Below are 21,589 nucleotides of genomic sequence, written 5' to 3'. Positions count from 1 at the left end.
TTTTCCCTTTCACGTAGAATATATATCCTTTATTATAAATAATTTTGTGCAACATCCATTGATGAAAACCTGTTTCAGTTTTATAGCTTTGATGTTATCTAGGTTATTATGTAAAAGTGAGTAAAAAAATTATGATAGGGTATTTTGGCCTTAATTTTGATCTTATTTGCTTATTACAAATTTTACGATACAAAATATTCATCAAAATTAAAAAAAAATCTAATAAAAAATATAATTTAGATTAATAAAAAGAATTTGGCAAGTGTTTTAAGGATATTAATGTGTTAGATTCGAGCTCTTTGTGATGTAGTTTTGGGTTAATTTAGAGGATAACAAAGGATAGTGGGCTAACCTCCTCGCAAAGTAAAAAAATGGTCCCGGCGGGGCTCGAACCCGCGACCTTCGGCTCATAAGACCAACGCTCTAACCAACTGAGCTACGGGACCTTGATAATAACAATGTATTAATTACATATAAAACACATTATTTCAAAGAAGAAAATTCCTCCGGCATATTGAATGTGAACAAACATGATATCGTCTTTTTAATTTAGAAGATAACATGACCTACCATTTTTATTTTGAAAAGTGTTCCAATGAACGGTTTGCCACGTTAATATAAGTTCAGACTTATCAAAACAATAAAATAAAATATTATGTGTAATATACTCTATGGTAAGTTGTACTCTATCCTACATCATATCATATCATATTCTATCAAATTTCAATGGAGATTATTTCCATTAATAATATGTGTTGTAATAATCATCAATGGAAGGCAGGGTCAGTTATTAATTATCATATGTTGAACTTACTTCTTCACCCCCTCTTCATTTTGTGTGTGTAGAAACTGATTTTCACATATGGTGACATGGATGACTGTGCTCTTTTATCAAGAGTAAAGAGTTGTAACAATTTAGGAGGATGCTTGTATAAAGATGTATAAAATATTTTTTTAAAGATATTTATGTATTATATTATTATTGGACGTATTAATAAATCGGTTATTTTTTAATTTCTTAACAAATCAGAATAAAATCGATTTTTTTATAACAATAACAATAAATGCAATTGTTATCAAATTCAATCGAACCGACTAATTTACAAAATCTACTGGATTATGGTTTTTTTTTTAAACAAAAATCAGGGATATATTTATTTTTTTTATCAAAAAATTTAACCATGATTCTGTTCAGATTGTGTAAATCAATTGGATCAAATCGGATCTAACAATTATAATTCAGACAATTGAATTTATTATTGTTGCTATAATAAACCGATTTTGTTATGATTTATTCAAAAATAAATTATTAACCGGTTTAATAAAGATATCCAATAATATCATAACATATGTAAACGTCTTTATAAAAAGACATTTTTAGTGTCTTTATCAAAGTAGTCTCCAACAATTTATCATACTTGATAGGGGTGAGCACGGGCAGCAGGTACTCGATTACCCATCCGAATCCGAACCAAACTAATTAAATTGGTTCTGGAACCAACGGATAATTGAGTCCAATTCGAACTAAATCGATGGTCTTTGTTAGTGATTGGTTCGGATATCGGTTTTGGAGGTATAAAATCCGAACCAACCCGTGAACCTGATCATATATATATATATATATATATATATGGCTTTTAGTGAGTTTTCTATTGCACTTTTGTATTTTCATTAGACAAAGATTATTCACTATTAATATGTTTGAATTTTAATGAGTTTAGTTTTAAATGTATTTGGTGTTTAACATATTTAGATTATTTCAGTATTTCTATTGATGTTAAATGTTTACTGGATTTGTTGAATTTTTAAGATAAAAATTTAGTTTTTTTTAATGAATTTCAAAGTTATCGGGTACCCAATTACCCGAACCGAACCAATCCATTCTTAATCGGTTTGGTTTGATTCGGGTACATGCACAAAAAAATAAAAATTCAAACCAAACCAAACCAATTATATTTTGATCGGTTCGATCCTAATTTCACCTTGAATCAGAACCAAACCGACCCGTCCTCACCCCCTAATACTTGACATATATAATATTTAAAATATATAAATATCAATAAACTTCTTAATATACATTCTGTTTGGTAGGTCGGGTACCGGACAGTTCGGGTTGATGCTTCGATTGATGAGAGGGGTATCGCCTGGTTCCGGGTCGCTGGGTTGGAGAGGTTGCTGGCGACTTCCCGAGCACTTCGTATGGAGAGGGGGGGTGTCACCTGCAAAGACACTCCGACGCTCTAATCAGTAGAGTGTGCAGGTGAAAAGAGGGGGGAGTGATGTGTGAAGTACCTTGGGGGAAGGGTAGGACCTTCCCCATATATACCGTGTCAGGGGTGGGCCCAGGAAGGATAGGCCCACTCTCTTCGATGCTCCCTCCGTATAGCTGTGGCAAAGCTGTCAGGGACGCGTGTCCGGGTCGGCGTCTGGGCGCCTTGCACCCGACCGCTCGGGTTGGGTGGTTAGTGGGTCAGGCCGGCCCATGTTCCATTTGGGCCAGGCCGTAACAGTGCCCCCGACGCGTCAGCGAGGATCGTGAGGGTCGTTGGTGGCGTGTCATTTCCTCTTTCGTGTGTTGTCGCCAGGTCGGCCGTCCGTGGAGGGGACGTGCCCCTTGCGCGCGTGTCTGTTTGTTGGCGAGATGATCGTTCGTCGTCTCGTTTCCCGCGCTGGGCATTAAATGCTCATAATGGGATGGAAAATCATGTGCGCAAAGACCATTATGCCCTCAATCCTTTCGCGCTTTGTGTGGAGGTTTTAAACAGTTTGCATTTGTTTTCCTTTCCCATTTTCATTTCTCCTGTCTTTATCTTCCTCTCTCCCAAGTGTTCTCAGGCTTCATTTCTGCATCTCTGCGCACTCCTCTGTCTTTCATTTCTCTGCAACTAATCCAGGTAAACATTAACTTTCTTTGCGCTTATTGCTATGTGCTTGCTGCTTGCTGTTTGTTCTTGCTATTTGTTTGATCCGTATGTTAGGCGGTTTAAGTTTCAAATAGGTGCGTTAGGGGGTTACCATTCTTGCTCTTAGATTGGATAGGCTAAGTGTAGTTTCTGGGTTTTTCTGAGCACCCGACCTGATAGACTAACCGAGTGGTAACCCCACTGTAGGTATGCCTTGTGTCGTCTCACGGACTTCTACCTCCGCCGCGGGCTATGATCCCTATGCCTGGGTGGTCTCCGATTTAAAAGAGTCTCCCAATCAAATGGGGGAGGAGGAGCTAACGGAATTCCGTCAGGGCGAGTACCTGTACGGAAGGACAGATGAGGAAGCCAATTACGACGTCTTCGTTCCTGCCCCCCACGAACGTTTGTACGAAATTAATTTTCATTCTCCCCAGGTTGCCGACTGGATTTGGTTTTATAAGGCCATGTTCACCCAGGTGGGGGTTCGTATCCCGTTTTCCACGTTTCAGAGGGCGCTTCTTGGTCGGATATCCGTGTCGCCGTCGCAGCTGCATCTGAACAGTTGGGCCTCCATTTGCTGTTTCGAGATGGTATGTGAATATCTGGAGCTGCCGGTGTCTGTGGATGTTTTCCACTTTTTCTTCAACCTTACGAATCCTTCCAAGGAGGGGAAGGCGAGGAAAGGGTTTATGTCTTTCCGATCTGCCCAGGGTCGGCGGATCTTCGGTTTGTTTGAGGACTCATATCATGGGTTCAAGGACAAGTATTTTAAAGTGCGACCAGTCAAAGGTCGGCACCCCTTTTGGTTGTCGCTGGAGGGGGAACGGCTCATCCCTATGTATTGGCGTTTTGGGGCTGGGTCTAACACCTTCATTAAGGTGACCTACAAGGGAATGTCTCCTACGGACAAGAGGATTGCCGACGTATTGTGGGCGGTTTTTGGGAAGAACCATGTGAACCCCTACCTCCTTATGGGTGATCGGGAGGTCGCCAGGAATTATATTTGTGAGCTGTTTTGCCTTTGTGTGCTTTTTGTATTGTTATGGCTTTTATGTGGTTTTATCGATTTCACGACTAACATGCTTGTTTGTCTGTTGTAGTGGAGATGTCGGCTTCAGTGACAGGGCTCGAGGGTCTGTATAAGACCTTCTTGGAGGATAGTGATGAGGAGAAGGCTGATGAGAAGGTTGCCGGGAAGCTGGAGGACCTTTCTCTGGAGAACAAAGATCAGTCGGTGCCTTCACCTCGAGACGCCGAGATGTCTGACAAGAATCCTATCGACGCACATGCTTCCCCTATTCCCGAGGTGACGACTGGCATTGGTCATTCCTCCTCTCGACATGAGAGTCCCGATTTAAAGCTCGTCCCTACTCCCAAAAGGCAGAAGGCGTCCTCTAGCCCTGAGGGGACTCTTACTGTGATGGAGAGAAACTTCGATGCTGGGGCTTTCATCGACTCCCAACTGATCCCCGGCACGGAGGATCACTTCCTCGGTACCGAGCTGATGAGCCAGGCGAGGTAGATGTATCGCACGCTGCCTCGCGGGGCTGTAATAGCTCGGAAGGTCGAGTTCGAGTTGTCGGGGATGCAGTCGCTACGAAGAAAGCTTGAGTTTGCTGCCACGGCCAACAATGAATTCAAAGTTTAAGTTGAATTTCTTCAAGGGCAGCTGTCCGAGGCAGGGGAGAAACTCAAGGTTGCCGAGGAGAAAGCCATGTCTGCCGAGGAAAAAATGAGAGCCTCCGATGAGACCGTGTCCCGTTTAGCCGAGCGGGAGATGACTCCCGAGAGCCAGCTGAACACCGCGCAAGGTCGGGTAGTGGCCTTGGAGAAAGAGCGTGATGAGGCCGTCTCGCTGGCCAAGGCCGCTCAGGCTGAAGTTGAAGAGCTCAAAAAGAAGCACAAGGCGACTAAAGAGCAAGGGAGGAACGCGATCTTCATGACTGAGGAGGCCCTTAAGGCTCAGGTGAAGGTCGTGGCTCCCGATTTCGACACATCAGCGATTGGAGTATTCAAGACGATCAAGGATGGCAAGATCGTTGAGATGCCGAGGAAATGAGCTCTTGCGCCTTTATGTTTTTATGTGGATTTGCAGTTTTTTGTTGTAGAACTCGTTTATGCTGTTATACCTTTAAAATACGTTTGATCGGCTTATCATTGCCGTTGTTTTTGCCCGTGGTGGTGTTTTTACTTCGTTGCATTACCGTTTTGTTGGCGTGAGCTTAGTGCTCGTTCGTTTACCATTGTGTTGGTAGCGGGGCCAGGTCGTGGCCTTTTATTATCGTTGTAGCCGTTTAGATGGCTGTGGTTTAGGTGGCTCCCGGGGTGATCAGTCCCGAGGTGCCGTATTGTGGTTCCGTTCAATGCGTTGAGGAGCTCGTCGTCGTGCGATGTTTAAGTAGGAAAAAGGGTAAATAGAAATAAAACAGGGAGAAATGATAAGTAAATATTAATCGGCAATTAAGCAAGTCTATTACCATTGATAGATACAAAGGTAAATGATCAAGCTCGTTAAATTGCCTGGCCGACGTGCTTGATCTAAGGGTAGAACCTTCTCAGGTTGCCTGCATTCCATGTTCTCGGGACCTCCCATCCATCGAGCTTTTTCAATTTGTAAGCACCGTTGCCAATCACTTCTTTGATCCTGTAGGGGCCTTCCCAGTTCGCCGCCAGTTTGCCTTCTCCCTGGGCCGGCGGGGCCGATGTCATTGCGCTGCAGGACGAGGTCGTTCTATTCAAATTCCCTTTTGAGTACCTTGGTGTTGTAGCGCAGAGCCATTCTTTGCTTCAGTGCCACTTCTGACAGGTGGGCCTTCTCCCTGGTCTCATCTACTAGGTCCTTTTCTACCGCTTCCTTAACCCCCTTGAGAAGTACACGTTGACTTGGTTCGCCGATCTCTACGGGTATCATGGCGTCTACCCCGTATATCAGGCGAAATGGGGTCTCTCCTGTTGCTGACTGCTCGGTTGTGCGGTAGGACTAGAGGACCGAGGCGAGCTCGTCATCCCATGCTCCTTTCTTACTATCTAGTCGCTTCTTGAGGCCGAGTAGGATGACCTTGTTCGCGGACTCGACTTGTCCGTTTGTCTGTGGGTGCTCTACCGAGGAGAATCTCTGTTTGACGCCCAAACCTGCGAGGAACTCTACAAACTTCTTGTCGGTGAATTGCGTCCCATTGCCTGAGATGACGACTTCCGGGATGCCGAAACGAGTTATCACCTGCCTCCACATGAACTTTCTGCAATTGGATGAGGAGATGGTGGCCAGCGGTTCGGCCTCTATCCATTTGGTGTAATAGTCGACGGCGACTATGAGGTATTTGACTTGCCCTGGGCCAACTGGGAAGGGTCCCAGGAGGTCGACTCCCCATTGTGCGAAAGGTCGGGAGGACGTCATCAAGCTCAGTTCGGTGGCCGGTGCCCTGTGGAAGCTAGCATTCTCTTGGCATTTGACACATTTTTTTACGAACTTGGAGTCTTCCATCATTGACGGCCAATAGTACCCGACTCGGATGAGCTTTCTTGCTAGGGCTTTGCCCCCGATATGGTGACCACAGCACCCCTCATAGACTTATCTGAGTACGTAGTCCGTCTGGTCGGGGTGTAGGCATTTTAGCAAAGGTTGACTGAGTCCCTTTTTGAACAGCTGGTCCTGTATGACCGTGTATTTAGCAGCCTCCTTCTCAGCACCTTGGCTTCCTTCTCATCTCCAGGGAGTTTGCCGTTTTGCAAGAAATCGATGATGGAGTCCATCCAGGAGGGGCTCGTCTTGGTTAGGTGGAGGGTGACTGCTGGTTCTTTGGTGATACCTTGAATGAGGGATCGGTTGCCGGCTCCAGGTTTTGTGCTCACTAGCTTGGATAGGAGGTCTGCCCGTGTGTTCCTCTCCCTCGGAACGTGTTGGACCATGACCTCTTCAAATTGTTTGCTCAGTTCTTTGACCCTTTCCAAGTACTTCTGCAGTAACGAATCCCTGTCTTGGTAGCTTCCATTTACTTGCGCGGTGACGACCTGCGAGTCGCTGCATATTTCCAACCTTGTGGCCCCGACTTCCCGTGCTAGGACCAAGCCCCCCAGTAGTGCTTCGTATTCTGCTTGGTTGTTTGGTACGGGAAACTCAAACTTAACCGATTGTTCGTAGATGACTCTGGCCGGGATCTCTAAGATGATCCCAGCGCCCCCAAACGTTTGGTTGGAGGCTCCGTCCACATGGAGCTTCCACCGTGTGTCCGCTTCTTCGGTTGGATTTTCGGTCACCTTCACTAGGAAGTCTGTCATTGCTTGCGCCTTAATCGCATGTCGTGGCTCGTAGCTCAGATCGTATTGGGATAGCTCAATTGCCAAGGTCATCATCCTTCCCGCCAGGTCGGGTTTTTGTAGCACCTGACGAATTGCTTGGTCCGTTCTCACGACCACTTGGTGACTTTAGAAGTATTGTCGTAGTCTGCGAGAAGAGGTCAAGAGTGCTAGTGCCAGTTTCTCCAGCTTGCTGTATCTAAGTTCTGCTCCTTGCAGCGCTCTACTCACGAAATAAATCGGTTGTTGGGCCTTCCCTTCTTCCCGCACCAGCACCGCTACAAGCGCTCCTTCTGTTATGGCCAGGTATAGGTAGAGTGGTTCTCCGGCTTTAGGCTTACCGAGTACGGGGGGTGCCGCCAGGATTTCTTTGAAGTGGTTGAATGCTTCTTCGCATGCAGAAGTCCATTCAAACGCTATTCCCTTCTTCATCAGATTGAAGAAGGGCAGGGCTTTTGTTGCAGATGCACCGAGGAACCGGGACAACACGGTGAGTCTTCCCGCCAACCGCTGAACGTCTTTGATGCAACCCGGTCTCTTCATCTGAAGTATTGCTTGGCATTTTTCAGGGTTGGCCTCCACTCCCCTTTGGGTTATCATGAATCCCAGGAACTTCCCGGCCTCCATGGCAAAGGTGCACTTGAGCGGGTTGAGCCTCATGCCGTGTTGTCGGAGGGATGCGAACACATTCTCCAAGTCGCTTATGAGATCGCCAGGTTGGGTGGTCTTCGCGAGGATATCGTCCACATAGACTTCCACTGTCTTGCCAATGAGATTGCTGAATATTTTGTTCATCAGCCTCTGGTACGTGGCCCCCGCGTTTTTCAGGCCAAAAGGCATCACCTTGTAACAATAGGTTCCTCCTGGTGTTATAAACGCCATTTTTCCTCGTCTGGCCGGTAGGGCTGCACATGGATCGGATAATATCCGCATATCCGCGGTAATTATCCGCATCCGATCCGAATTTTGCGGATATTATCCGATCTGCAGAGTCATCGGATCGGATCAGATCCGATCCGCACTATGGTAGGATCGGATTGCGGATTTGGCAGTGATATCCGAGGATCCGATCCGCAAATCCGCATATCCGCACATCTCATATAAATAGCATAGTTTAAAAATGTAAACCCTAATGTGATATGAATTTTATGATATCTTGTTTTTAATTTTTTATGTTGTACTTCAACTTAGAGTAATTAAACTTAAATATTGTGTTATTATTTTGTTTTTGTTATTCAAGAGAACTTTTATTGATAATATTTTAGAAGTAAATAGGCTTAAACAGGTGAAAAATAATTTTTCTGGATATTTTTTTTTGTAAAAATAGCCAAACAAAATCTTAAAATAGTTTTTTTGAATTATGCGGATATACCCGATATCCGATCCGATCCGCAAGTATGCGGATCGGATCGGATCGGATCCAACCTGAAAAAATGCGGATATTGTATCCGATCCGATCCAATGACTGCAATGCGGATCGGATAGAATTTTAGGCAATATCTGATCTGATCCGATCCGTGTGCAGCCCTACTGGCCGGTGCATCGGTATCTGGTTGTAGCCAGAATAGGCATCCATGAAGCTCAGATACCGGTACCCCACGGCCGCGTCGACGAGTGCATCGATATTGGGAAGAGGGTAGCAGTCCTTGGGGCATACTTTGTTGAGATCGGAGTAGTCCACGCACATTCTCCATCTCCCATTGTGCTTCTTTACCAGGACCACGTCTGATAGCCAGGTCGAATAGTCCAGTTCTCGGATAAACCCAGCTTCGAGGAGGCTGGCCGTTTGTCTGGCCACCTCCTCTGCCCTTTCCTGAGACATCTTTCTTCTCCTTTGAGCCACCGGTTTGGATTCCGGCCTGATGGCTAGGTGATGCGACATGAGTCGGGGGTCAATCCCCGGCATGTCGGCTGGCATCCAGGCAAAAAAATCGCCATTGGCTCTGATCATTTTCATCAAAGGCTCTTTTAATTCATGGGGGAGGTTCCTGTTCACAAACGTGAACTTTTCCTCCGTATCCCCGACTCTAAACTTTTCCAGGTCCCCTTTTGGTTCGGGTCTGGGCTTGTCGTCAACCCTGGCATCCAAGTCAGCGAGAAACACCCCTGATGCCTCCCTGCACAGGCTGGCAACTGAGTCGGTCAGTCCATCGATCTCTAGGCACTCGTCGTTAAAACGATCCAGATATTTTCTTGTCGGTTCTCCGGACCTCTGCGTTACTCCAAGCAGGTTGATTGGGTGCTTTGCTTTGGCTATCCTGGTAGTGAATTGGGCTAAGAAGGCGTGGCTTATATCCGAGAACTTGGCCACCGAGCCCTGCGGGAGGCTATTAAACCACCGTATCGCAGGTCCCGCGAGGGTGACCGGGAAAGCACGGCACCTTACCTCGTCCCCCACTCCTTCCAAGTTCATCCTGGCCTCGAAGGCCGTGAGGTGCTCCTGCGGGTCTTGCGTTCCGTCGTACCTCATGTCCGTAGGCTTGTCAAAGTGCTTTGGCAGCCGTACTTCGAGGACGGAACGATGAAAAGGGGTCGCGCCTACTATGACTGGTCCGCTTGCTCGCCATGTTCTCCTTTTGTCTTCCCGACGACCGTCTTCCCGATCACGATCAGCGGCGGCGTAGTCTGTGGCACGCCGCCTCCTGTTCCTGACATATATGAGGGGGTCGTGGCGCCTCCTTATGCGTCCTTCCTCCTTGGGGCTCTCAGATTCGGACCTTTGGCTAGCCGCGCGTCGGGAGCGGCTTCTCGGGGAGAACGGGAGTCGCCTGACTCGGGTGTTTGCTGGCGATGCTCTTGAGCTGCCAGTCGGCGCTCTAGATCCTGCATTCTGTGACGCAGTTCTTGCATTATCCTGGCGCTGTTGTCGCCGGTTTCCCCGAAGGGGCGTCTTTTAAGGGATCGCGTGGTTTGTCGAGGAGGGGATCTTGTGCGCTCCTCGGAGGACGCCACGATGGGTTCCCCTCTCTGCCCGGCTTCTCGCCCTGCTCATCCAGGGCCTTGTATTACTTCCATTCAGGCGGTCTCCACAGACGGCGCCAATGTTCGGTAGGTCGGGTACCTGACGGTTCGGGTTGATGCTTCGATTGATGAGAGGGGTATCGCCTGGTTCCGGGTCGCTGGGTTGGAGAGGGTGCTGGCGACTTCCCGAGCACTTCGTATGGAGAGGGGGGTGTCACCTGCAAAGACACTCCGACGCTCTAGTCAGTAGAGTGTGCAGGAAAAAAGAGGGGGGGAGTGATGTGTGATGTACCTTGGAGAAATGGTAGAACCTTCCCCATATATACCGTGTCAGGGATGGGCCCAGGAAGGATATGCCCACTCTCTTCGATGCTCCTTCCGTATAGCTGTGATAAAGCTGTCAGGGACGCGTATCCGGGTCGGCGTCTGGGCGCCTTGCACCTGACTGCTCGGGTCGGATGGTTAGTTGGTCGGGCCGGCCCATGTTCCATTTGAGCCAGACCGTAACACATTCAATTGAATCATTGGAAAAAAAAAAAGGCCCGTGCATCATACAGTTCCGGACTAGTTAGTAAGAGAGGGGAATAATAATGATTATATATAATTTTATGCCAAAAAAATTTAATTCACATAATTTTATACCCTCGTAAAAAACATTTCTGTCTCAGTACGTGTTGTTTAGTCATTGAGATTTTTTTCCAAAAAAAAAAAAAAGACTAGAACAGTTTATAATAGATTAAAATAAAATATATTTATTTATTTACTTATTTTTGTTTTATAAAAATTCCTTTTAATTGATTATTATAGTGAAATGAAACTTGTGTAGATTCCTGTCATCGGAATATAAAGTAGTAAACACTAAACACTAAACAGTAGTATTGAACTATTGATATAAGTAGAGGAAGTGGAAATTGGAGGTAACAGGTAAGTAAAGTAGGGAGTGTTTAATAATAATATAATATAATATATGAGATCAATTTCATTTCATTCATTTGAGTAAATTGGTTGATTAGCGGAAGTGGAATTGCAGAAAGAGAAAAGAAAGCCCGGTGAGTTTTGAAGAAGAAGAACTTGAAGATGACGTTGGGTCTGATAAATGCAAACCCTGTTGTTCACGAAAAGAAGGAGAGGATCTCTCGCTCCGAAGATCCCCATCCCACTGATGACGCTGTTGATCCTCTCGATATTTATGATATCCTCTTTTCCTCCTTCTTCTTCTTTTTTCTTCTTAATTTTTTCTCTTTAATTTGGTACTATTTAGAAAAATAACATGTCAAACTCTAGTTTATTGCAGCTATATAATTTTTTTTTTTATTTTCGTGTTTTTGTTGCGATGGAATTTAATTAATTGAATTCAAAAGATGAATAACGTTTTTGCGGATCCTTAACTAAGATTCGACAAATTTCGTGAGGGATATTAGGGATCCCGAACATCCTTATTCCTTGGAGCAGCTAAGTGTTCTTTCCGAGGAATCTATTACTGTCGATGACAAGCTTGGCCGGATTTTGTGAGCTTTAACTTTTAATTTATAGATTATTTTCATCTTTGAATTTATTTATTTATGGAATTGATGGATCCTGAATTCATATTTGTAATTTGATTGTTTAGGATAACATTTACGCCGACCGTGCAGCACTGCAGCATGGCGACGGTGATTGGTCTTTGTCTGAGAGTGAAACTGAAGCACTTCTTCCCTCCTCATTATAAGGTATGCTACCATGTTCCCCTTCTATTCTGCTTTGTCTGCCACATGGCACCTCCTGCTTTTTTCCCACTCTCAATTAATTGCCTCCTATTTTATTTTCTCATTAAAAAGAAATTAAATCTAATAATAATAATAATTTGTTATCCTAATCTGTTTTGTGTCGGACAATGAAAAATACTTGTGGACCGTGTTGGAGTAACATCATTGTTGTTATGTCAAAATAGCATTTCCATGTACTATACATTTTTTTTGGTACTAATTCAAGCAATTGCGAACTAGTAAGTACTAATTAAAAGATGCTCATAATTTTCTCTGCAGCAATAGTAGGAATTAATATAACTAATAATTTTTTTTATCATTATAAAGTTATAAAAGTTCATTTCTATGCATTGAGAATGTAACCTTTATTCTCTTGATTATTTTGTTAATGGCATGTAGCATATGACTCTGAAATTTCTTTTTGCAGGTAGATATCAAAGTGTCTCCGGGATCTCATGCTGATGAAGTATCAGGTGAAGCTACCATTTCCCTTTGTTTTTCAGCGTTTAGCATGAGGATTCTGGGGTTACTACTACACCCTGAATTTGAATATGAATATGAATATGAATACTTTATGTTTCATGTTCTCTCTGTTAAAAACTATGCTCAATCCTCATCATAACACAAGTTTTGGATTCTACCAATTTTCTGTTGTTGCAGTGAATAAGCAGTTAAATGATAAAGAGAGAGTTGCTGCTGCATTGGAGAATCCCAACCTGCGCGAGCTCGTCGAGGAGTGCCTCTCTTCCAACGAACTGTAACTGTGAGAAACTAAATGTGACAGTAATACATAGATAGTCCTCATGAAGCTTTAGCTCTTTGGTTTCATTTTCATGTATGTATCATCAATATCACCCCTCCTCTTGCCAAACCTAAATTGTGTTTGATTGTGCTTTAGCCCTTTGATTTCATATATGTATATGTATATGTATATGCTTTGTAAGTGAAGTTAGACATCAAGGTGTAAAGTTTTGGTACCTGATTATGCATAATTAATTATGTTAAGGTTGACCCGGCTTCTATAATCCATATTATGATTCACACTGTGACTTTAATCTGGTAAGGACAAATACAACTAGTGTTACATATTTCTACTTTGTCTTTCACTAACTCAGGTGTGCAACTACATTGCAATTGATGTTCACAAAATAGACTAGAGTTTTGTGATTATTTCCAAATTCCAAGCTTGCGTCTAAATTTTCCTTAGAATACAAATATATCAACATTCATCACATGAGATCATTGTGATTATGAATTATGATGCAACCTCTCCCCCAGATTGACCATTGTTAGTGTGGTGTGACTTCTCATCAAGGCCCCAAAACTGGGCAGTTTTCACATCGTCCTCAAGCATCAATCTTGAGAACTCTTCATGATCATATTTTAGAGTAGCTTTTCCCCCATACTCACTAGGAAGATTTTCTACGTCGAAGAGTGAGTTCATGAGCTCCACACTGTCCTTATCATTAGGATATACAAAATTCAACTTCTGTGCTGTCTTGGGGTCTATGAAGTATCTCACAGCCTATCAGAATCAAAGTAGTAAGAGTAACAGGCACTGCTAAAACCTCATCATTCAAACTACTACATGCTTAAAGATGTTAACCAAACCATTTACTGCAAAATAGAATTCGCAATTGTTCTAAAACATTTACGATATTAGGACATGTCTGTATCAAAACAAGAAGAAATAGCAAAGCTTAAAGATGCATGAGAAAAACAAAATACTTGGTGAGAATAAAGCAAAGCCACCCAAAAGTGAAATATAAGGGAGGGGGAGGAACAAACCTTGAAGAAGGCCTCAAAGATTCTTGGTGGATTGTAAAAAATAACAACACCAAGCCTTTCTGGATAGTGGTTTTGTAAAATGTAAATAATATCACGCGATGTTTTGATAGGGATATTAGTTCTCAGTGAAAATCCATCAAAGTCTAGCAACCATGTCATCTTTTCTTGTCCTTCAGGAAGATTAAGAACGGCATTTTCCATTAGGTAAACAAAATACTTGGTGCCATCTTCCGGGGCTGTCGTGTTCTGACAATATAATTGCCAAGTTAACAACAATCTATTAAAAACTAAAAGGAAAGTTACTTGAATTATAAGTGGATTAAAATGTTGACCTTATGCATCCCTGGCTTCATTATAAGGACAGTTCTTCCAACTCGGTCATGAAGGTTTGCTCTGAAGACTTTCCCTGTCTCACCTTCATGTGCTACATCGCTCTGATTGTAGGAAATAGTTCAATTGCAATTCGCAAACACAAATTACTAATATTAGCTATATACATGCTATCAAGGACAATATAGGGTCCGAAAAGGGTCTCAAAGAGTGTAGTATAGGCACCTAACATGATAATTCTACGGCTTGAATCCGTTATTATGATAATTTTGAATTAAATGCACTAAGGCTGCCTTTAGAACGGAATCGAAGACTGGGAGATTGAGATTGAAAAATGAAAACTAAATTAAGTCTTAGTATTATATTTAATTTAAGATAAATATAGAAATTGAGAAGTGGATTTAGAATTTAAAAAGTTAAATGAAAATATTTTTTACGATTAAGTCCCCAAAAATTTTAGTTTGCTGTGTCCCCACTTTTTAAAGATATTGAAGGGATTGGAATTTTGAATTCCGACACTAAAATTTTAGTTCCAAACTATCAAACATAATACTGAGTTTCTATCCCCAGTTTCAGTCCTAGTTTCTAAAAACAAAACGCTACTTATCTGATATGAATGTATGATCTATAAAATAGTATAATGTTGGGAAGATAGTTACCCAGCGAATTTCCTCGGGCTTAAAGGAGGACCTCCAGTTGAGCGAGTCAAGAAGCATTTTCTTGGATTTATGAAGATCCCAGTTCCGAGCTTCAAGGTATCTTCTTAGGCATCCATCTGTGCAGTACTTTAAACTACGCTCACTTAGGGCCAGGGTTCCAATAAAAGCCTTCAGTTCACTAACCTGTTTCACTTTCACTTGTTCCTTATTCTCAACATAATATTTTCTTTCTACTAACATTTCTAACCCAAACTCAAAAACATGACGAATCATGGTACATAGTTATGATAATGAACAAGCATAAATATTTTCCTATTATAAAAAATACCCAGTAGAGAAATATTATATATAGAAAGCTTTACCTTTGCATCTTGACAAGAGGAATCATTTTTCAGCTCATTCTGGCTTTTCTTCCTTAGAAGGAACATGCTGATTGCAAATTATTCCAGAACTGAACCATATGAATTTTTTAAAATATCTTTTAGAAAAAAAAAAATTGGAACTACATGCTCAAAAGAGATTAAGATTATTATTGATATTGAAAGAGTCACTCTATAAAAAAAGAGATTCAAGCGAAGAGTTACTTACCTGGAGTTATACAAAGTGATGAGAAAAGAAGAGAGAAATTGCAATTGTTTATAAGTTTTTAGCTCTTGTCAATGTTATTATTCATCATGCAAAAATTATCTTATGTTAGAACAAGAAGAAGGGGACGTTTCGGTAATTCGGTACAAGATCAGTGACGAGGAAGAGCGAACGGTTGTTAAATGCAAATGAATACTCCAAACTCCATTAACAGATACTGGGACCAGTATGATTAATTACTATAACTTTATGAAAACGATATATACGGGGCTTTTTTATTTAAATAAATTAAGAGAAGAACTAAATTACTCGATTCCCCTAAATGGATTTTAAAAACGTGATTCTCCTAGATTATATAATATATAAATCGTCCTAAACTTTTGTGTTTTAAATAATATATGAATCATGTTATCTTGGACGATTTATGTGTAAATCGTCCTAGGCCACCATGAGTTATATTTTTTTATCCTAAAGCTCATTGCCCTAGCGGCCTAGCACGATTTATGTGTAACTAGTCATCCCTCAAAACCTTAGCACGATTTATGTATTACTATGGTAAGGCACATTAGGCTGGGACGATTTACATTAAAAAATACAAAGCTCATGACTATGGAATAATTTATGTGCTAAAAGAGGTTATAAATAAAGGAGAACCATGAATATCGATCCATAGTTAAGTTGAGAGTTTTAGGAATATTGCTGAGAATGTGTTTTTGTAGTTCATTACTAGAGAAAAATTAATGAAAAAGTAAAGGTGTAACATTCAGTAGTAAAAAGTAGGTCAGAGTGTTCGTAAATAGTATATTATAGAAGTAAATAAAATTACGATAAAAAATAAATAAAATTCATATGAATAAAACCAAATAAAAAAATAAAAGATTTTATATACAACATAAATATAGTACAATAAAAGATAAAAAAAAGAATTTATATAAACAAAAAAATAAAAATATCATAAAAATAAGAATTTATACAACAATATTTGTCATATGAATAAAAAATACAATAAAAATAGATAAAAATCATATGAATAAAATCAAATAAAAATAAAATTCATAAAAAATATACATATAAAAAATAGTTTAGTAAAAGATAAAAAAAAAATCATATAAACTAAGAAGTAATACGTAATCTAAAATATAATATAAAAAATATTTATCATGTACATAAAAGTACAATATGATCTTATATTTTTTATATTATTTTTTTAGTATTTTGATCTTATATTTTTAGAGTACATACTATTTTTTTTAATTATTTATTATACTATTTTTATATATATATTTTTTATGAATTTTTTTTATTTTATTTGATTTTGTTCATATAATTTTTTATTTATTTTTATTGTATTTTTTTATTTATACGACAAATATTGTTATATAAATTCTTATTTTTATTAATTTTTATGATATTTTTATTTTTTTGTGTATATTTTATTGTACTATATTTATGTTATATTTATGTTGTGTATAATTTTTTTTTAATTTTATTCATATGAATTTTATTTATTTTTTATTGTAATTTTATTTACTTCTAATAATATACTATTTCGTAAATCCTCTACATTCGTTGAAGGATTTACTAAATACGAACATTCTGACCTACTTTTTACTATTGAACCTTATACCCTTACTTTTTTATCAATTTTTTTCTGGTAATGAACTACAAAAACACATTCTCAGCCATCTTCCTAAAACTCTTAACTTCACTATGGATCGATATTCATGGTTCTCCTTTATTTATAACCTCTTTTAGCACATAAATTATTCCATAGTCATGAGATTTGTGTTTTTGAATGTAAATCGTCCCAGTCTAATGTGCCTTACCATAGTAATACATAAATCGTGCTAGGGTCTTGAGGGGTGACTAGTTACACATAAATCGTGTTAGGGATAAAAAAAAATGTAACTCATGGTGGCTTAGGACGATTTATATACATTTTATAAAACACAAAGGCCTGAAATGATTTATGTGTTTTTGAGCATTGCATTTTATGCATAAATCGTCTCAGGGTAACATGATTCATATATTATTTAAAACACAAATGTCTAGGACGATTTATATATTATATGATTTAGGAGAATTATGTTTTTAAAATCTATTTAGGGGAATCGAGTAATTTGATTCTTCTATTAATTTATTTAAATAAAAAAGCCTATATATGGAGTAAAGATAAAAAACTAGTTACTTCATTAAGAATCCAGAGTTTAAATTTTGGGTAAAGTATTAAATTGGTCTTACGTTTGACATTGATGTATTTATGATTGATTTTGTGCCTCTAGAGTTTGTACATTATCTACCTTATTTTTGTACTGGTACTATGTAAGACATTCTGTTAATTATTTAACTTTAACCTCACTGTTGAACTACATTGAAACTAAATAATTTTTTTTTTAAATTTAAATAAAGCACTTTAAAGTTTAAAGACCAAAACAGAATTACGTTCAAACATAAAAACCAATTTATTATTATCTAACTTTTAAATGAAATTTTAATTAATAACAAATTAATACTTGACTTATTATGTTAAAATCATATAACATAAAAAGATTACATATTATAATATGCAACTCATTTTTAACGATTAAATATAATCGAAACTAGGAAGGTGATTTAATTATAATAAAAATGTTTTTTTTATCTCAGAGTTTTCAAGTAACATAATTTTGAACACGAGTAAATCTATTAAAACAAACTTGTAAAAGATAAAATAAAATATGTACATAGAAGTATTAAAGGAGTACAATCTGGATGCATAAAATCATATCGTATATGTGGCCCCCTTTTCTTTTTATTTAAATAAGAAACATGTATGTGTGAACACATATATATCCAAATAGACTCTAAAAATTATGTGTCATTTTTGTTCTTAAATTTTTTTTATTACATTAAAATCTTTAAATTTTATAAAAATAACATGTAAATTTTTATTTTAGTTAAATTTATTATTTTTATTTAGACAAATAAATTATAAAAATAAAAAATATATATTTTTTATAAAATTTAAATATTTTAATATAATAATTTTTTTTTAAAAAAATATTGGATATAAAATTTTTTAAGATCTATTTAGATATATACACGCTTTATAATTTAGATTTCAAAGTGTGATGTATGCTGGGTCACGAGAGAAGCAAGGATAACGTGCTCTAAGCCTCTAACCACGCTGTCGCTACACTGATACAGACATCATCATCAATTCATCATTACTATTATTATTATTATTATTATTATTAGGATAAATACTCTTTTGGATCCAGACCTTTTCTCAAAAATGAAGCGACATAGTAAAAAAAAAAGAAAAAGAGAAAAAAAAAAGAAAGAAGAAGAAGAAAAGAGAAGTTGATTCGATGATGATGGTATCACGATAATAATTATGAAAGTGAAGCTCGATAATAATGGTAATGGAGATGATGGTGGTAATTAGCAAAGAAAATGAAGAAAAAAAGGAAAAAAAAAAAGGAGGATTTTTCATTTTTTAATTTGTAATTTTTTTATATTTTTTTTTTTTGTAAAAAGAAGATTTTTAGTTTCTATAATTATTTGGAACTAACATCTGGCACACATCGAACACGTCAGATAAGCAACCTGCTACTAATTAGTTATATGGGTCAATTTGTTCAACTTTATTAATAGATGGGGCTGAGTTAAGATTTGTGAATGATTAGAGTGTGATATATCTTATAAACAACAAGGATATTTATTATTATTATTATTATTATTATTAAATTGAGAAATAAATTATTTTTTATAACGTATTATTACATGATGTATCAAATTTTGTGGATTTTTTATTTATAAATAAAATAAATATTGTATTTACTAATATTTGTATTACTGAGTGTATTTATATTTTTATATTGTTATTATACATCTTGAATATATAAGCTAAGATAAATGATTAATTCTATGTTGCTTAAATTTTGTCTAACTTATCTTTTATAGTAAATTTTAAATTTTTAAAAATTATTTATTTTTATACCTTTTAAATTAAGGGTAAAGTACTAAATTAGTCCCTTACGTTTGGATTTAATTTTATTTTAGTTCTTAAGGTTTAAAGTGTCATATTTGAATAAAAAAAAGTTAAATATTTTCTATAAAACTAAAAAAAATATTAAATACATGTATTGATACATTCACGGTTGGTTTTGTGCCTCTGGAGCTTGTACCTATTCTCCAAATTATCGACCTTGTTCTTATACTGCTGTCATGTAGGACATTTTGTTAATTATTTATCTTTGACCTCACGGTGGGACTAAATTGAAATTAAATAAAACTTTTTTGGATTCAAATAGGACACTTTAAACTTTAAGGACCAAAACATGATTATGCCCAAACGTAGAGAACTAATTTAATACTTTACCCTTAAATTAAATATTAATTTTAATATTTTTTAGTAAGTTAAACACCACTTTTTAAGCACCATCTAAAATGTATAATAACACTTCTAAAAAAATATATCTTGAATGCACCTGATATACATTTGCATAGATGTATATATTTAGGGTGTTGTGCATTCGGAATAAAGCAAAAAAAAACAAAAAAACAAAAAAACAAAATCATGTCATTGTATCCGAGATATATTACTACCTGACTTGATTTTATTTTTTATTTAATCTAATTTTATTTAAATAATTTAAAATTAGTTTAATTATTCTGTTAATTTCTATAGTTTTGCAAAATTTTTAATTAGGTCTCTATATTTTTTTTCCTTTTAATTAAGTCTCTGTACCAATTTTTTTTAATTAGATCCCTCTTAGCAGTAAATTAGTGCAGTGACCCAAATAAAAAAAAAAGTGTAGGGACCTTATTAAAAAAAAATTTGGTACAAAGACTCAATTTAAAAAAAAAGTATAGGAACCTAATTAAAAATTTTACAAAATTATAGAGACCAATAGAATAATTAAACCTTTAAAATTTAAAATGTTAATGAATATAATTTAAATTAATAGTTTTAATTTAATTCAATACAAATAAAATACTCATATCATTATACTCGTATAGTTCATTTATGTTTATATATTCGATTTTTTTTAAATTAATGATTTAAAGTTTTTACATTAAAAAAATTAACAATTTAAAATTTTAAATGCTTCCAACATATGTGCAAAACCAGGACTTGATAGTCGATAAAATGTTTTAGATTACGTGTTGTTGGTTTAATTTTTATTTCTCTATTTCATATAATTTTATTCAAATAATTTAAAATAAATAATTACAAAATTTTTACTTTAAAACTTAGATGAATATAATTTAAATTAGCCATTCAATTCAATCCAATACAAATAAATGTACTTGTATTATTATGTTAATTATATTTATATATTCAGTTTTGAAAAAAAAAAACTTACAATTAAAGTTTTTAAATTAAGAAATTAACAATTTAAAAATTTTAAATACATCTAAAATATGTGCAAAACCAATTAAAGACTTTATAGGTTGATATAATGTTTTGAATTGTATTGTGTTGGTTTGATTTTTATTTTTTTATTCAATTTTATTCAAATAATTTAAAATTTAGATGAATATAATTTTAAAATTTTAAATTATTTGAATAATATTAAATAAAATAAAAAAATCAAATAAAATCATATTGTAACATAGGTGTTGCATATTTTGAGTGCACACTTTTATGTTTATTTGTCTTCTACTCTATATATCTGAGATATATAATAACTGTGCAAAAACATAAATATTTTATATGTTCACATTTCATTAAATAAAATTTTTAAATAATTTAAATAAAAAATCCTAAATTTTACACATATATAATACATAAAATAAATTTCTTTATATATTTTATTTTAATATAAAATATCGTATCTGAATTAAATTCTAAATAGTTATCATATTATTTATATTCTTATAAGAGTATTTATATTTGATATTTTAAAAATATATAACACACTTAAATATATAATAACAAGTAATTTATTTTCTAATTTTCAGAAACTTAAAGTTAATATTATTATTAGGGATAAGTATTTTTTTCGTCTCTAAGGTTTCGGACAAAAATCAAATTCGTCCCCGATTTTTTTTTGTTATTAAAATTATCCCCAATGCTCAAAAACGCTTTAAAATCATCCTTCCCTCCATTAAACAAAATTTTCGGACACTTTTGCCCTTTCAGTTGTTACCGGTAGTTGAAACCTTTTAATGATTAAAAAAATTTTATTTTATTTTTTATAACTGGTTGGAGAGGGTGCGATTAAATCAAAATCTCACCCCCAACCAACGTAATCGAGTGGCTGCTAGGGTTGGAGAAGCTGGGTGGAGCCATGGTTGCCGAGAGCTCAAAGTCGTCTCGTAGTCGGTCGTC

At 37.1% G+C, this 21,589-nt stretch overlaps 2 protein-coding genes and 1 non-coding gene across 3 annotated transcripts; 1 reads left to right on the top strand and 2 right to left on the bottom strand.

The window, feature by feature from the left end:
- Nucleotides 1–372: 372 nt before the first annotated feature.
- TRNAI-UAU (transfer RNA isoleucine (anticodon UAU)) lies at nucleotides 373–446 on the bottom strand. Its single transcript has one exon. It is a non-coding gene; the product is annotated as a tRNA-Ile (tRNA).
- A 10,476-nt stretch (nucleotides 447–10,922) lies between these two features.
- LOC112749170 (protein AE7-like 1) lies at nucleotides 10,923–12,913 on the top strand. Its single transcript, XM_072217624.1, has 6 exons — nucleotides 10,923–11,087; nucleotides 11,194–11,357; nucleotides 11,568–11,671; nucleotides 11,773–11,872; nucleotides 12,336–12,381; nucleotides 12,569–12,913. Exons 2-6 carry the CDS (start codon nucleotides 11,241–11,243, stop codon nucleotides 12,667–12,669), a joined length of 468 nt encoding a protein of 155 aa, XP_072073725.1. The 5' UTR covers nucleotides 10,923–11,087; nucleotides 11,194–11,240; the 3' UTR covers nucleotides 12,670–12,913.
- A 12-nt stretch (nucleotides 12,914–12,925) lies between these two features.
- LOC112749169 (uncharacterized) lies at nucleotides 12,926–15,489 on the bottom strand. The gene is made up of 6 exons (XM_025797431.3): nucleotides 15,274–15,489; nucleotides 15,048–15,136; nucleotides 14,686–14,868; nucleotides 14,029–14,130; nucleotides 13,697–13,942; nucleotides 12,926–13,433 (listed from the first exon to the last, which is right to left on the bottom strand). Exons 2-6 carry the CDS (start codon nucleotides 15,111–15,113, stop codon nucleotides 13,164–13,166), a joined length of 867 nt encoding a protein of 288 aa, XP_025653216.1. The 5' UTR covers nucleotides 15,114–15,136; nucleotides 15,274–15,489; the 3' UTR covers nucleotides 12,926–13,163.
- Between the last annotated feature and the right edge of the window lie 6,100 nt (nucleotides 15,490–21,589).

The sequence above is a fragment of the Arachis hypogaea genome, chromosome 15 (genome assembly GCF_003086295.3).
Source record: "Arachis hypogaea cultivar Tifrunner chromosome 15, arahy.Tifrunner.gnm2.J5K5, whole genome shotgun sequence".
NCBI classification, from domain to species: domain Eukaryota; kingdom Viridiplantae; phylum Streptophyta; class Magnoliopsida; order Fabales; family Fabaceae; genus Arachis; species Arachis hypogaea.
This window is presented reverse-complemented; position numbering and strand designations above follow the sequence as displayed.